General features: G+C 46.7%; 1 protein-coding gene across 3 annotated transcripts in view; it reads right to left on the minus strand.

The window, feature by feature from the left end:
* The window catches only part of EPHB2 (EPH receptor B2), a 34,405-nt gene that overhangs the window by 5,316 nt on the left and 13,380 nt on the right, over window positions 1-15,709 (minus strand). The window contains exons 5-14 of one of the 3 annotated variants that reach the window (XM_070956317.1): window positions 11,890-12,014; window positions 9,749-9,911; window positions 9,059-9,167; window positions 8,414-8,481; window positions 6,941-7,063; window positions 5,614-5,861; window positions 4,511-4,726; window positions 3,281-3,430; window positions 2,242-2,435; window positions 749-904 (exon numbers count right to left, since the gene is read on the minus strand). In XM_070956317.1, the coding sequence (XP_070812418.1) occupies window positions 749-904; window positions 2,242-2,435; window positions 3,281-3,430; window positions 4,511-4,726; window positions 5,614-5,861; window positions 6,941-7,063; window positions 8,414-8,481; window positions 9,059-9,167; window positions 9,749-9,911; window positions 11,890-12,014 (1,552 nt within the window). Of the gene's footprint in view, window positions 1-748; window positions 905-2,241; window positions 2,436-3,280; window positions 3,431-4,510; window positions 4,727-5,613; window positions 5,862-6,940; window positions 7,067-8,413; window positions 8,521-9,058; window positions 9,168-9,748; window positions 9,912-11,889; window positions 12,015-15,709 lie in introns of all 3 variants that reach the window. The other 2 variants (XM_070956316.1, XM_070956315.1) reach the window with 2 other exon arrangements.

Below are 15,709 nucleotides of genomic sequence, written 5' to 3' on the forward strand. Positions count from 1 at the left end.
TTTTGTATTGTACTGTACTGTATTTTGTATTGTTCTGTATTTTGTATTTTATTGTTCTGTATTTTGTATTTTTCTGTATTTTGTATTGTATTGTACTGTATTTTGTATTTTTGTGTATTTTGTATTGTATTGTACTGTATTTTGTATTGTATTGTACTGTATTTTGTACTGTTGTGAATTTTGTATTATACTGTCTTGTATTTTGTATTGTTATGTATTTTGTATTCTATTGTACTGTACTGTGGTATTGTACTGTATTGTATTTTCTATTGATTTGTGTATTTTGTATTCTACTGTATTGTATTTTGTGTTGTTTTGTGTATTGTGTTGTACTGTACTGTATTGTATTTTGTATTTTCTATTGTTTTGTGTATTTTGTATTCTACTGTATTGTATTTTGTATTGTTTTGTGTTTTGTATTGTGCTGAATTCCATTCTATTCCATCATAATTTATCTTTATTTTATTTCCTTATTTTATTTATGATTCTATTTTACAGGTAGTCCTCGACTTACGACCACAACTGGGGACCCCCCAACTTGTTAAGCGAGACATTTGCCCCCCCATTTTACGACCTTCCTTACCCCCGCTGTACAGTGCATCTCTGCACTTCTTCCATCAGTCCCGCGGTTGCTAAGTGAATCTGACTGCCCCACGGACCCTAAATGAATTGTTGTAAGTCGAGAATTACCCATATTTGATTTTTATGCGAGGTATAATTGTATAATTTTAATGTTTGGTGTTCTTACTCCATCGTCATCTGGGAAACTAAGTCGAAACTGGAGAACCCGTTGCTGGCAAAATTCTCTTTGTACTGGCCCATCTTGATGGCTTCCAGCCATTCGTCAACTGTATTGAAACTGGAATAATCTGGAATCGTCCGGTCCAGCAAAGGAAGATTAATCCTGCAAGGTTAATCAAATTAAAATCCATTTCAATTTCAATTTGCCACCAGGCACAGGTAGTCCTCGACTTATGGCTGCAATTTCTGTCACTAAGTGAGACATTTGCTAAGGGCCTTCTGCCCCATTTTTACGACCGTTTCCTGCCACCGTTGTTAAGTGAATCCCTGCGGTTGAGATGCTCGTCACATGGTTGTTAAGTGAACCCGGCTTCCCCACAGACTTCGGTCGCTAAAAGGGGATCGTGTGTCCCTACGACCGTCATAAATATGAACCAGGACCGCGGGGAGGCTGCGACGGTCGTAAGTGTGGTGGAAAAAACGGTCGTACGTCCCTTTCTTCAGGGATGTTGTTACTTCGAACGGTCACTAAGCGAAGCATTGTAAGTCGAGGACTACCTACACAATTGAACCAAACAAGGGAAATGAGAGATGTCACGGACTGAACACACTGAATGCCAAGAGAAGCTGTAGATATTTGGGGAAAATGTCTAGAAATTCAACAAATTCTAGAAATTGTGGCCTCTCAGGGCAAAACAGAAGAAGGGGTGTGTGTGGGTGTGGGTGTGGGTGTGGGTGTGGGTGGGTGTGGAGTTTAATGGAGAGAACCTTATTCCAGGTTTATCCCAACCTTGGTGACTCTCTTCAATACAGATATTACTAAACCCTTGGTAGATCTCCATGTTGGACCTCCAGTCAACCCACGTGAAGGAAGGTCCTTCAACCAATGAAGAAGACACAAACTCTTCTCCATGATCAAAGTCCAAGAGTTTGCTTCCAAGGAAGGTTCTCCAACCAGTGAAGAAGACTCAAAGTCTTCTCCATGATCAAAGTCTGAGAGTTTGCTTCCAAGGAAGGTCCTTCAACCAATGAAGAAGACTCAAAGTCGTCTCCATGATCAAAGTCTGAGAGTTTGCTTCCAAGGAAGGTCCTTCAACCAGTGAAGAAGACACAAAGTCTTCTCCATGGTCCAAGTCCAAGAGTTTGTTTCCAAGGAAGGTCCTTCAACCAATGAAGAAGACTCAAAGTCTTATCCACAGTCCTAGTCCAAGAGTTTATTTCCAAGGAAGGTCCCTCAACCAATGTTGAAGACTCAAAGTCTTCTCCACAATCAAAGTCCAAGAGTTTGCTTCCAAGGAAGGTCCCTCAACCAACGAAGAAGACACAAAGTCTTATCCACGGTCCTAGTCCAAGAGTTTATTTCCAAGGAAGGTCCCTCAACCAATGTTGAAGACTCAAAGTCTTCTCCACAATCAAAGTCCAAGAGTTTGCTTCCAAGGAAGGTCCCTCAACCAACGAAGAAGACACAAAGCCTCAATGTCCGAGAGTTTGCTTCCTTACCCTGAGGAAAGGGGTGCCATGGCTTTCAGGCTGTTGGGGTTTCGGATCATCTTGTCTAGGGTGTTGACAATCTGTCCGAATTTCGGCCGGTGGTTGCGGTCCTTCTGCCAGCAGTCCAGCATGAGCTGATGGAGAGCGCTCGGACAATCCATGGGCGGTGGTAATCGGTAGTCTTGCTCAATCGCATTGATTACCTGCCAATGAATGATCCATAATTTTACACCTCTTGAACCCTGTGTGAATTTTACGCTCATTGCTCCCGACTTATCGTTATTTTGGTTCTACAGCTAGTTCTCGACTTAGGACTGTTCTAAGTTATGACTGATCCAAAAAAGAGGACTTGCAACCGAAAGTTCCAACCATTGGGCCCTCTCCATGGTTGTAACTAAACTTTGGGTCATACGTCGAGGACTATCTGTATTTCCAAAAGAGAATCAGCTGCACTCATCCACCATTTCATTGTATAAGAAGGGTTTTGGCAAGTTTGGAGAGAAAGGGATCTAAATAAAGGAGACTATGTGTAGCTCAGGGCTGAAATGAGGGGTATTTGGGGCTCATACCTGCTTGTTGTTTGAAAGGGATTTGAGAACAGGAATTGCTCAAAATATAATGTTCAACCCTAGGAAGGCCCAAAATTTGTCCTCCAGCTTTGAGGACCATCTACTCTTCCAGACTTGCAAAATCGTATTGTTTGAAAACCAGTTGAAGTTATCTAAAAGAGAGGTTAGCCGGTGGAAAATGGTGCTTTAGACGACAAATCCCACCAAATTCCATCCAACCATTATTATGGCCAGGAACCAGCATAGTTTAGATGAGAAAGAATTTGAGTTAGGAGAAACATTTGAGATTAAGGCCTCCTAGAAACATTGAAAGAATTCTCACAAGGGTTCCTTCTTCCTTTTTCCATAAGCAACCCATAATCTTCCATAAGAAACCCTCATTTTCTGCTCCCTATGTCTACAAGACATGCCATCATCAGAAATTCCATCCATCTACAACCCCAAAAGTATTCCTCAGATGTTTCAAAGCTGTGACTTACGTCCTGATTGGTCATATCCCAATAAGGCCTCTCCCCATAGGACGTTACTTCCCACATGACGATTCCATAGCTCCACACATCGCTGGCAGAAGTGAACTTTCGATACTGGATGGCCTCAGGCGCCGTCCAACGGATCGGGATCTTTCCACCCTGTGAAGAGAAGGAGAAGAATTGGGTTTGAGAAGGATTGGGTGTCCTACAGCAGGAGTCTCCAACCCTTGGCAACATTAAGAGCTGTGGACTTCAACTCCCTGGAATTCTGAAAGTTGAAGTCCACAAGTCTTAACTTGGTCAAGATTGGAGACCGCCCTGTCCTACAGTACTTGTCTTCTGAAGAAGGGACAACGATTGGGTCTCTTCGTTGTACGAGGAGAAAGACAGATTTATGAGGAAGGATGGTCCAAGCAGACCACTTCCTGAAGGAACTTCTTCTCAGCCGTTCCAAGGCTGAGAGTTGAGACTCCAAAACCCATGAGCCACTTGGACTTGGGAGAAACTGAAGGAGGAAGTCATGAGCTGATCACACAATCGCCACAACTTGTCTTGAGGACAAAGTCCTTGGTATCTTCAGGGATGTAAGAGTGGAGGTGTCAGTCCATAACCTGGCCCATATCAGTCCTTCTGGACTACAGTTCCCATGGAGGGCTGGAAAGGGTCATTTAAGTCATCTAGAGAGGGCCAGATCATTAGAAGTGGCCAGTCTGACACCTGAAGGCCTCAAGTCATCTCTGCTGTGGCCCATCGGTCACCAAATCAGAAGAGGAGGAGGAGGCGTGGGAGTCAGGGTCAGCCTCAAGGCAACCTGTGAGCTCTGAGGGGGAAGAGGGAGTGGAGCTATCAGAGACAGAGGCGGAGCCTGGGCCATCCGTCAGCCCTCCGATGAGAGTCAACAGCCCCCAGGTCTGGAGGTGGCTGATGAGGAGGAGGAGGAACAGCTGGGTCCAGTGCCTGATTCGCAGATGCTCAGAAGGCAGAGGAGAGGAGAGCAGTGGAAATCTATATGCCGGTCCTTGGGACGAAAGAGCCACCGATGCTAGCGAAGCCCCACATTAGCTCTGGGGATAAAAGGCAGGGGGCAGAGATGAATAGGTGTGGCAGACAACTAGTCATCTCCCCGACGGATGGACCTGTTAGCAGAAGGTGTTAAGTGGCAAATCCTGGTTTGTCCCTTGACTTATCTCAGTTACCTTTCAAAGTCTTGGCCCACCAGCCCTCCTTCCACCCTCTTACCAGAGCGCTGGTGTAGGTGGGGTCCGAGGTGTCATCCTCCAAGAAGCGGGAGAGGCCGAAGTCCGAAACTTTGCAGACCAGGTTGCTGTTCACCAAAATGTTGCGTGCTGCCAAGTCGCGGTGGACGTAGTTCATATCCGCCAGGTACTTCATGCCAGCCGCGATGCCCCTGAGCATGCCCACCAGCTGGATGACGGTAAACTGCCCGTCGTTTTGCTGAAGAGAAGGACAGGAAAAAGGGGTGTGAGATTCCAGGACAAGTGAAGGGAGGTGTGATCTGGCCACTGGGGTCGACGATCTCCTGGCCAGGAGACATGATTTCCTCAAAAATAAGTGCTCCTCAACCTTCTCTTCTTGATTCATTTGACTGACTTCAAAACATCGGAAGAGAGCTGGAAGGGACTTTGGAGGTCCTCCGGTCCAACCCCCTGCTCAAGCAGTAGACCCTCGACCATATCAATCAATCAATCAATCAATCAATCAATCAATCAATCAATCAGAATAGAGCTGGAAGGGGCCTTGGAGGTCTTCTAGTCTACCCTCCAGGTCAAGCAGGAGATCCTAGATCATATCAATCAATCAATCAATCAATCAATCAAAATAAAGCTGGAAGGGGCCTTGGAGGTCTTCTAGTCCAACCCCCAGGTCAAGCAGAAGAGTCTAGATCATATCAATCAATCAATCAATCAATCAATCAATCAGAATAGAGCTGGAAGGGGCCTTGAAGGTCTTTTAGTCAAACCCTAGATTGTATCAATCAATCAATCAATCAGAACAGAGCTGGAAGGGGCCTTGGAGATTTTCTAGTCCAACCTCCAGGTCAAGCAGAAGAGTCTAGATCATATCAATCAATCAATCAATCAATCAATCAATCAGAATAGAGCTGGAAGGGGCCTTGAAGGTCTTTTAGTCAAACCCTAGATTGTATCAATCAATCAATCAATCAATCAATCACTCAATCAGAACAGAGCTGGAAGGGGCCTTGGAGATTTTCTAGTCCAACCTCCAGGTCAAGCAGAAGAGCCTAGATCATATCAATCAATCAGTCAATCAATCAACCAATCAGAACTGCCGCACCTCCCCTTGGGGGGGGTGATCCTTACCCGAAGGAAGGAATCCAACGAGCCGTTCTCCATGAATTCGGTGACTATCATAACAGGGGGGCTCTTCGTCACCACCCCCTCCAGGTGGATGACGTTGGGGTGGTCAAACTGACCCATGATGCTGGCTTCGCTCAGGAAGTCCCTCCGCTGTTTCTCGGTGTACCCCGATTTCAAGGTCTTGATGGCTACGAAACTCTCCCTTTTCCCCGGCAACTTCAGGTGGCCGCTGCAGACCTCGCCAAATTCTCCTGGGGTGGGGGGGGGGTAAGATGGGGGTGGCAGAAAAAGGCATTTATTTCCCCTGAAAACCCGCGTGTCTACATTTTAGGATTGAATTTGGGGGGGTCCTTGGTGCTTCCTGAGCTTGGGGGGCTGGGTGGGGGGTTTGCAGACATTTAATGACTGAACTAGGGAATATTATCAGTGCTAGAAGGGAGTGAGGTTTGCAGAGCGGCCGAGGAGGAGGAGGAGGAGGAAGACTGTGGGGTCCTCTCTGAGCTTGCTTGTTTTCTTGCAGACGTTTAACGACCCAGCTAGATAACATCATCAGTGCTAGAACTGAATGGGATTAGAGGAGGAGGAGAGGAGGAGGAGGAGGTGGTGGAGGAGAGGATTGTGGGGTCCTTGGTTCTCTCTTAAGTTTTCTAGTTTTCTTGTAGACATTTCATTACCTGAATAGGTAACATCATCAATGCTAGAAGGGAGTAGGGTTTGCAAGGAGGAGGAGGAGGAGGAGGAGAAGGAGGAAGAGGAGGAGGAAAAGGGGAAGAGGAAGAAGGAAAGAGAAGGAACAAAGGGGAAGAATGGAGGAGAAGGAGAAGGAAGAAGAGAAGGGGGAAATGAAGGAGGAAGGAGAAAGAGTGGAGGAAGAAAGGAGGAAGAGGAGGAGAAGGAGGAAGAGGAGGGGGAAATGGAGGAGGAAGGAGAAGGAGTGGAGGAAGAAAGGAGGAGGAGGAGGATCGAGGGGTCCTTGGTGCTGTCTAAGTTTGCTAGTTTTCTTCCAGTCGTCTCATTACCCGAATAGGTAACATCATCAATGCTAGAAGGGAGTAAAGTTTGCAGGGAGGAGGAGGAGGCGGGAGAGGAGGGGGGAAGAAAAAGAGGAGGATTGTGGGCTCCTTGGTTGGAAGTTTTCTTGCAGGTGTTTAATTAACCAAACTTCGTAACACTGATGATGTTCCCTAATTGGGTCGTGAAACGTCTTCGAGAAAACCCCCAAGTTCAGAGACCAGCGAGGACCCTTAATTTTTTCAGTCCCGTCTAAAAAAGCTCAGTGCAAAACAGATCAATCACCCGGAGCACCCCGAGTTCCTGAAGTTGGCCTTACCTGCCCCGATCACCTGTTCGATTTTCACGCACGAGATGTCAATCTCCTTCGCAAATTCTCGGACGGCTTCGTTGGGATCCTCGTAGGTGAAGGGATCAATGTAGATTTTCATCCCCGGAGTAACTACTCAAAGGAGAAGAAGCCGATATGGGTCATTGGCTCAACCCTTGATGCTCCAGTTTAAGTGGGGGGGGGGAGTTCTGCATCCACAACAACAATCCTGTGCGGTAGGCCAGGATAAGATTGGGCTCGTTGGGGAAGATCAATCGAGCTTAACCGGGAGATTGCAAGCTGGCTAGTTCTTAACCCTCTTTCACAGAAGAAAAGCCAGCGCCCAATGGTGGTTTGGCGTCGAACCAAGTGCGTTTTTATAATCCTGGTTAAATCCCGCCCCCAAACCTCATCTCACCAATCAAACCCCAAGCAGGGCGCAACAACTAGGTAGGTAGGTAGGTAGGTAGGTAGGTAGGTAGGATAGATTAGATATGGAAGATAGATAGATATGAATAGATAGATAGAAGATAGGTAGATGACAGAGATAGATAGATAGATAGATAGATAGATAGATAGATAGATAGATGATAGATAGATAGATAGATAGATAGATAGATAGATAGATAGATAGATAGATAATAGAAGATAAATAGATAGATAGATAGGATAGATTAGATATGGAAGATAGATTGATATGAATAGATAGATAGAAGATAGATAGATTAGATAGATAGATAGATAGATAGATAGATAGATAGATAGATAGATGATAGATAGATAGAGAGAGAGAGAGAATAGAAGATAAATAGATAGATAGATAGGATAGATTAGATATGGAAGATAGATAGATATTAATAGATAGAAGATAGGTAGATTAGATAGATAGATAGACAGACAGACAGACAGACAGACAGACAGACAGACAGACAGACAGATAGATAGAGATAGATAAAAGAGATAGAGATAGATAGATAGTAGATAGATAGATATAAACAGATAGAAGATAAATGACACAGATAGATAGATAATAGAGATAGATAAAAGAAAGAGAGAGAGAGAAAAAATAGAGAGATAGAAGATAGATAGATAGATAGAGCAATAGAAGATAGATAGATAAATATAAATAGATAGATAGAAGATAGATGAGATAGAGATAGATAAAAGAGATAGAGTTAGAGAGATAGAAGATAGAGAGATATAAATAGACAGAAGATAGATAGATGACAGATAGATAGATAAATATAGATAGATCGATCCCAGCACCGTTGGAGCGTTGAACCATCACTAAACAAAATTTCTGTGGCTTCCGTGGGACGGAGACAATGAGGGAGGGGGATGGGGTGGGGTGTTTGTCCATGGCCGTGCAGGTTATCGCACCGACGTCAACCCGCTTTGGGAATGAATGCTGCTCCTCCCTCCTGCCTGCCCCCCCCGAATGCCCCCTGCCTCGCCCCCCCTTCCCCAATAACCCATACATACTGTGGCCGCTGGTGTAATGCTGGAGCTTGTCGGTGTATTCCGAGTCGTTGCGCTCGAAGCCATGCCGTCTGGAAGGAGAGCAGCGTGCTGAACGGTAGGCAGACGGACTAGCAGAGCAGGGGGGCAAGGCTGGGATTCAGCAGTCTGTCCCCCCCTTTCCCACCGACGCCCCCTTAAGCCCTTCCTGCCCCCCCCTGCCCGGCGAGGCTCGCCGGTTGCCAAATTGTAACCGTCGTAAGCAAAATCTGGCGAGGTTATGCACGGACATCAGGGTGCCATTAATGGGCTTGCCCGATCCAACATGCATGCCTCCCCACCGTAAGCTCGCGGATACATAGAAGATAGAACCCGAGGGATGGAGGGGACCTCAGAGGTCCTCCAGTCCAACCCTCAAGGCAGGAGACGCATTCGGGGCAAACGGCTGTCCACTCTCTTCTTGAAAATATAATCTTATATAATCTTATAATCTTCCTGGTGACAGCCAGGAAGCTGGAGTAGAAAGGGGGAAAGCCAAACCACAAACGGGAACCCCCCCAAAAATGCAGGATATTCTAACCGTATTCTGAGATGATCCAGAAAAACAGAAGCCTGTTTAGAATATTCTGGCTTTTTTTTGAAAATCCCTCATTCCGGATTTCTGCCTACCTGTTGCAAACCAGGATGATAACCACCAAAGCGATGAGGAAGACAAGACCGGCCGCCGAGGAACCGATAATCAAAGGGAGCTTCTCCTGAATGCTGGTTTGATACTCGGCTGGAACGACGCGCAGAAAAAGAAAATTAAAGTCAGCCAGGTGTTACCTGCAAGGCGGGCCTCGGCAGAGAGCTGTTCCAGCTAGCTAGGAAGTCTTAGGAAAGGGAAGGTCGGAGGGACCTGGGAGGTCATCCAGTCCAACCTCCATGCTCGGTGCAGGATTTTTAAATGAGTTCATGAACTCCTTATGGGAAAAGGTTGAAAGGATCCTGGGAGGTCATCCAGTCCAACCCCATGCTAGGTACAGGATTTTTAAATGGGATAACGAAATCCTTGTGGGAAAAAGTTGCCAGGGACCTGGGAGGTCATCCAGCCCAACCCCCATGCCGAGTCCAGAAACCCATTGATTAATCATTGACTTTGCTCGTCAGAAGGTCACAAAAGAGGATGATGGGATCCCACCCCCTCCCGGGATATCGCAACGGTCATAAGCATGAGTCAGTTGCCAAGCGTCCAAATTTTGATCGCGTGACACACGGGGATAGGCCGCGACGGTTGTGAAGTGCTGTTGTAACTTTGAACGGTCAGTAAATGAATGGATGGGGAGGGGAGGCGGGGAGGCAGAACCCCCTGCTACTCACCTTCCGTCATCGTCTGGAAGTACATTTTCCCGCTGTAGCGTCCGTAGCCGGCCACTGTGCGAGCTCGCACCTGAAAGACGTAAATGGTTCCGGCTTTGAGGTTGGGGACGGTCACTGTATTGGTGAAGCTCTTGACCGCCGTGGCGTTGAACTCACTCAGATCCTACGGGGGAAGAAAAAATAGCGACAACGGTTATTCCGGTAAAAGGAGGAAAAGAATGGAGAAGGGGACATAATCTTCTGCCAGAAAATAACATGGCTTGGGTTTCATCTAGCTTTGCCCCCCCCCCCCACCTCCTCCGAATGGATAAGGCAGCATGGGGCAGAAAAATCAGAACCTTGGAATTTGGAGGGGTCCCCGGGAGGTCATCCAGCCCAACCCCGACTCAGTGGAAAAATACAAAGCGATATATATTGAGTCCACCGCCGGCTTAATCCCGTGAAGGGAGCCTATTTGTTTGTTTTTCCTCTGGGACAATCTTGAGAAAATCCTGGCCTTTTTTTCTTAAGCATAGAATTTTATTGGTAAACATGTGTTTGAACCTTGTACGTTGATGTGGACTATAGACTAGATTCCAAAACGATCGGTTTCACCAAGGCCCCGAGATTAGTGCCTAAACCACATCACAACGGCACCACAATCCTAGCAAATTTTCCAACCGACATTTGCAAAAACGACAGTCTTGCTAAAAGGGCAAACACAACCTGGGTTTGTGTATGTGTGTAGATTTGCAAAAAGAAAAGAAAAAAAGGGGGGGAAGCATTGGAAAAATAGGAATGTTTCTCCTTTTTGCCGTGAGGAAGCCGGGCGGGGGGGGGGGAAAGAGACTGCCAAATTCTGCAAAACAGCAGGATAAATTATGCAGCCTCAGCTGCCCCCGAACCCCCCTCCCCGAGTTGGTTTTTCTCCTGGCAATCGGAAAATAGGTCACCGAACGAATTATGCAGCTTTTGTAATCTCCGATGGGGAGGGTGCGCGGTGTCTCCGTTTAAACACGATTTTAATTAGCCTTAAAAAAAAAATACACATCCTTGTGTCCAAAATCTATTTATTTCCTCGTGCAAATGGGGAAATCTTCCGTACCGTCCCCGGATAAACGTGGATTAATTCAGTAAATGTGTTTAAACACGAACGGCGGGCAGGATCTTTTACGGTCCATGTGAGATTATCTCCGTACGTCTCAAAATTGCTTTCCCCCAAAATAAACTGGACTTCCTTGGTTGTTGTTTTTTTTCCCCCTTGAAAACATTTCGCTTCTCCTCCAAGAAGCTTCTTCAGTTCCCAGGAGTTTTGAAGAAGCTTCTTAGACTTTCCTGGACTTTCTGGTTTTTGTTTTGGAGATGTTTCACTTCTCCTCCAAGAAGCTTCTTCGGTTCCCAGAAGCTTCAGAAGACGTTCTGAAGAAGCTTGAGGAGAAGCGAAATATTTTCAAGGAAAAAAAAAGAAGAAACTCCAGCTTACTTTTGGAACAAAGCACCTTTGGGACAACCATGATGGTATTTTTTTCTGGACTTTCTGGTTTTTGTTTTGAAGACGTTTTGCTTCTCATCCGAGAAGCTTCCTCAGTTCTGACCAAATGGTGAGGAATGGAAGGATTGATATTCCTTGCCGACAGCTGATCATTTGCATTCTTTTTAGCGAGCTCTGTTGAGGCCCCTTGGAGATTTATCGGTGTCCTCGTGGATCACCTGAGTCGTGCAAATGGGTGTGCAGCACTTCCACAGCACTCCCAAGAAAGTTCCACACCTCAAGGGCTCTCTAAAAAGAATGCAAATGACCAGCTGTCTTCAAGGAATAGAAATCCTTCCATTCCTCGCCATTCGGTCAGAGCTGAAGAAGCTTCTCGGATGAGCAGCGAAATGTCTTCAAAGAAAAACCAGAAAGTCCCAGTTGCCTCTTGGGGGTGGTTGGGGGAGAGCATCTTTGGGACAACTATGATCCGGATGAGGGAGAATCTCCATGACAGAGAATAACAACGTTCATACGCTCAAGTAACCCATCCGTTCCTGGGAGATACCACAACCGATCAGTAATGGAGGCCGTCCTGAGAGACGGAGAAAGGGTAGGACTTTCTCATGCAGGCCATAATCCAAATACGGACAATTTCCAACTCCTTGGTCCCCTACGTCCTCCTTGATACCTTCTCATAGTACTGGAGTTCATAATCCAAGATGACCCCGTTGGGTTGGTCCGGTTGAGACCACGAGAGGGTGATGCTGTCCACCATCCGGCTGACCTGATGCATAATGGAGATCGCCGAAGGAGCTACAGGACAGAGAGAGAGAGAGAGAAAGGAGAAACTAATCTAAGCACCATCTTACGACCACAACTGAGCCCCCAAATGTCCGTCGCTAAGCGAGACGTCAGTCAAGCGAGTTTTGCCCCATTTTATGACCTTTCTTGCCACCGTTGCCAAGTGCGTCACTGCAGTTCGGTCGTTAAGCGAATCTGGCTTCCCCTTCGACTTTGCTAGTCAAGAAGGTCGCAAAAAGGGATCGAGTGACCCCGGGACACAGTTGTCAAGTGTCCGACTGTAGTTTCCCCCGACACTACGATGGTTTTAAGTGTTAAAAATGGCAATTTTTTTAGTGCCATTCTAACTTTGAACGGTCACTAAATGAACTGGTCAAGGACTATCCATATATAAATACATAATGGAGAGGGGGAACAGTGGGATCCTCAGAGTTGGACCTTAGATTCCCCAACTGTAGAGCAACCCTGTTTTGTTTTGTTTTTTGCCAAAGTGGTCAGAACGTGGCTTATCCCTGGCTTGTTGTGAAGCATTTGATATTCTCCATCGATTTGCAACCAGAGAATGGGGGAAAAAAAAAACCTCAACTGCATGCGTTTAAACACACGGATTTTAACCATCCATCCAGAAGTGGGATTCAACCGGTTCGGGAAAACCGCTAGGGCCAACCTACAGGTGAGCCTGCCCAATCCCGTCCTATATTGCTGTGTTTTTGATGCTGCACGTGTGTGTGGACGGCACGCGTGTGTGCGAATTGCGAATCTTTTGTGACGCCACATGCATACAAGGATGGCACGTGCACACACTCACATTTCCAGTGCTGGGCGAAGGGGGGGCTGTTGCTACCGTATGTGAAGCCCCCCACCCTCTGAATCCATCCCCACCTTCTGTTGCTACAAAAACTGCCTTTGATTGACAACCGTGCTGGGGGAGGAAGGGGGGGGTGAGAAACGGGGCTTACGCAGAGGGAAAGAAAAGATCCAGGAGAAAAGCCCCCCCCACCCTCACCCCCCCAAAAGCCCCTTTGCAACAACAACAAAAAAAAAACAGAGCTCCTTCAATCTCGACGAAATTTGGATTAATTGTTCTTCCTCTGTTGCAACCTTCAGCTCTGGAACAAACCCACTTTCACTCTTTCTGGGTGGGGAGGGGGGGGGGAAAAGGATGAAGAGGAGGGGAGGTGGGCTCGACTGTTATGGGGTGAGAAGGACACCCCACCCACCCACCGGACGAATGCCAGCCAGCCTTAACTGCCACTATCTCCAGTTTCTTGAAGCTCTGCCAAGTTCAATCCAACCAGACACCCACCCCATGCCCCCTTCCTCCCCCACTCCTCCTCCTCCTCCTCCTCCTCCTCCTCCTCTCCGCCTGTCTGGTGTCAGCTGCCAATTCTGCAGAGTCAATCTCGGGGACAATCCCCCCCCTTTTTTTTTTCAAAAGAAGCCCCTCCTGGATGCATCAAAGCCTTAATCCTCTCGCCCCCAATGGAGCCCGGCACCCAAACAGAGGTCTCCGTGGGGGAGGGGGGGAAGGGTTAGGAACAAACGAGATGAGGAAAGCAAGGGGGCAGCTGTGTTTTGGGGAGGGGGTCTCCTCTCCCTCCCCCTCCTCTTCTAACCTCCATTCAGAAGTTCTCTTCTCCCAGCATCAGGTTACCGCTGAGAGCTGGAGAGGGAACATTTTTTTTTCCTATTTTCAATTACCGTCCGGCAGACATGGCTCAGCTCGGAGGTCAGGTCAGAAATGTGGGAAGGGGAGCTTGGGAAGGAAGCCCACATGGGAAAAATTGGGGCGGGGGGGTTAATCGAGGGTCTGGGAAGGCAGGAGGCCACCGGGGAAGGGGGGGGAGAGAAATATTTGTGATTCAACCGTCAGGTTTCGGACGCGTACGGCATTTCTGGGTAAGGTTGGGTCGCATGATCAGATTAACAGAGTGGGAAGGGACCTGGTAGGTCATCTAGTCCAACCCCGACGTAGAAATGATAGAATTGTAGCAGTATAGAAAGTCCTCGGCTTTATTAAGTTTTATATATATACAAAACAGAAATCTCATTTCTATTAACATCGGATAATGTTTTGTATATATATAAAACTTAATAAAGTATATTTAAAAAAAAGAAAAGAAAGTCCTCGGCTTACGACCGCCATTGGGATGGGGAAATGCTCCATGAACTGGGGTGCGGTTGTGAAGGGAGGTCTCACGTGGCAGGACCCGACTTAACGACCTTTTCTGTCGTTAAGTGGGACATCACGTGGCCGCAACTTGGGACCTGCGACTTTGCCCTTGGCGAAGGAAACGGCGTCCTTCGGCAGAGGGATTCCGGGTAAGGTTGGGTCGAATTACAGAAAGTCAATGGCTTGGAATAGCTTGCACCCTTCAATGATTATCATCATTATTAATATTTCTTAATATTATTAATATTAAGAAAAGGACTCCATAGATCCGTGTGAATAGGTGCGCCATCAGGGAGATTTTGAGGAAGAGATTTGGACTATCAGGCTGGAATTTTTGAGCAGAGGGTTGGACTAGAAGAGGTCCCTTCCAGCTCTCTGATTGATTGATTGATTGATTGATTGATTGATTGATTGATTGATTTGATCTAAGGTCTCCGGCTTAAGCAGGGGGTTGGACTAGAAGACCTCCAAGGCCCCTCCCCACTCCATTATTCCATATTCTGAGCCTGTCTATTCCCAAATGAATAACGTTTATTTGTTATTGTTTTTTTTTTTCTTCCTGGCTGGCGGGTTCTTTGTGTTTATTGGTTCGATTTATTGATTGGTTCGATTTATTATGCCGCCCTTTTCCAGAGACTCAGGGCGGCTTACAATGCGTTAAGCAATAGCCTTCATACTTTTTGTATATTTATACAAAGTCAGCTTATTGCCCCCACAATCCGGGTCCTCATTTTACCTACCTTAGAAAGGATGGAAGGCTGAGTCAACCTTGAGCCTGGTGAGATTCGAACTTGCAATAATTGCAGGCAGCTGGTGTTACTTAACAGCGCTTTAGTCTGCTGCGCCACCAAGGCTCTTGGTTGTTTTGTTTTGCAAACCTCCGATTTTTATTTTGATTCTGTGGTTTTTGTTTTTTTCCCCCTTTCTTTCTTTGCAAACCCGGATTTTGCAAACTCCCGGGAATGTTTATTATTTTTATTTTTATTTTTTTTTATTTTTTTCCTTCCCTTCCTTTGCTTTCAGTTTGGTCTCCCCGGCTTCTGTTTGCAGCCCCTTTAATGAGGAGCAGGAAGGCAGCGGAGGGAATGGCCCGAGGATGCGGCCTCTCTAATTATGGAAGAATTAGCAAGCCCAACAGTTACTCTTTAGGTTTAATGAATAGATACATCACAACAGGATAAGATTGGGTTTTTTTTTTTTTTGCAGCTCCGAAGGATAATAAGGCTGAGCCAGCTCGGAGCACGTGGGAAAAATGACAACCAGCGAGGTTCTCTCTCTCTCTCTCTCTCTCTCTCTTTCTCTCTCTCTCTCTGTGTATGGTGGGGTTTTGCACTGTTTGTGCCTCCTGCTACGCACAAAAGCGCACACTTCCCCCCTCACACTTTCTCAGCTGCGAAGGTGACAATGTTCACAGCTGCTGCAATAAACTCACAACCGTCGGGCTTAATTGCAACAGGCAAGATGGAGGAGCAGAGCGGGGGGGGGGGACCGAGTCGGGGGCAGGGGGCGGGAGCTGAGCGCTCCCCCCATCCAG

Source organism: Pituophis catenifer, unplaced genomic scaffold, assembly GCF_029215685.1.
Source record: "Pituophis catenifer annectens isolate HBS135680 unplaced genomic scaffold, rPitCat1.0.hap2 SCAF_18, whole genome shotgun sequence".
Lineage (NCBI taxonomy): Eukaryota > Metazoa > Chordata > Lepidosauria > Squamata > Colubridae > Pituophis > Pituophis catenifer.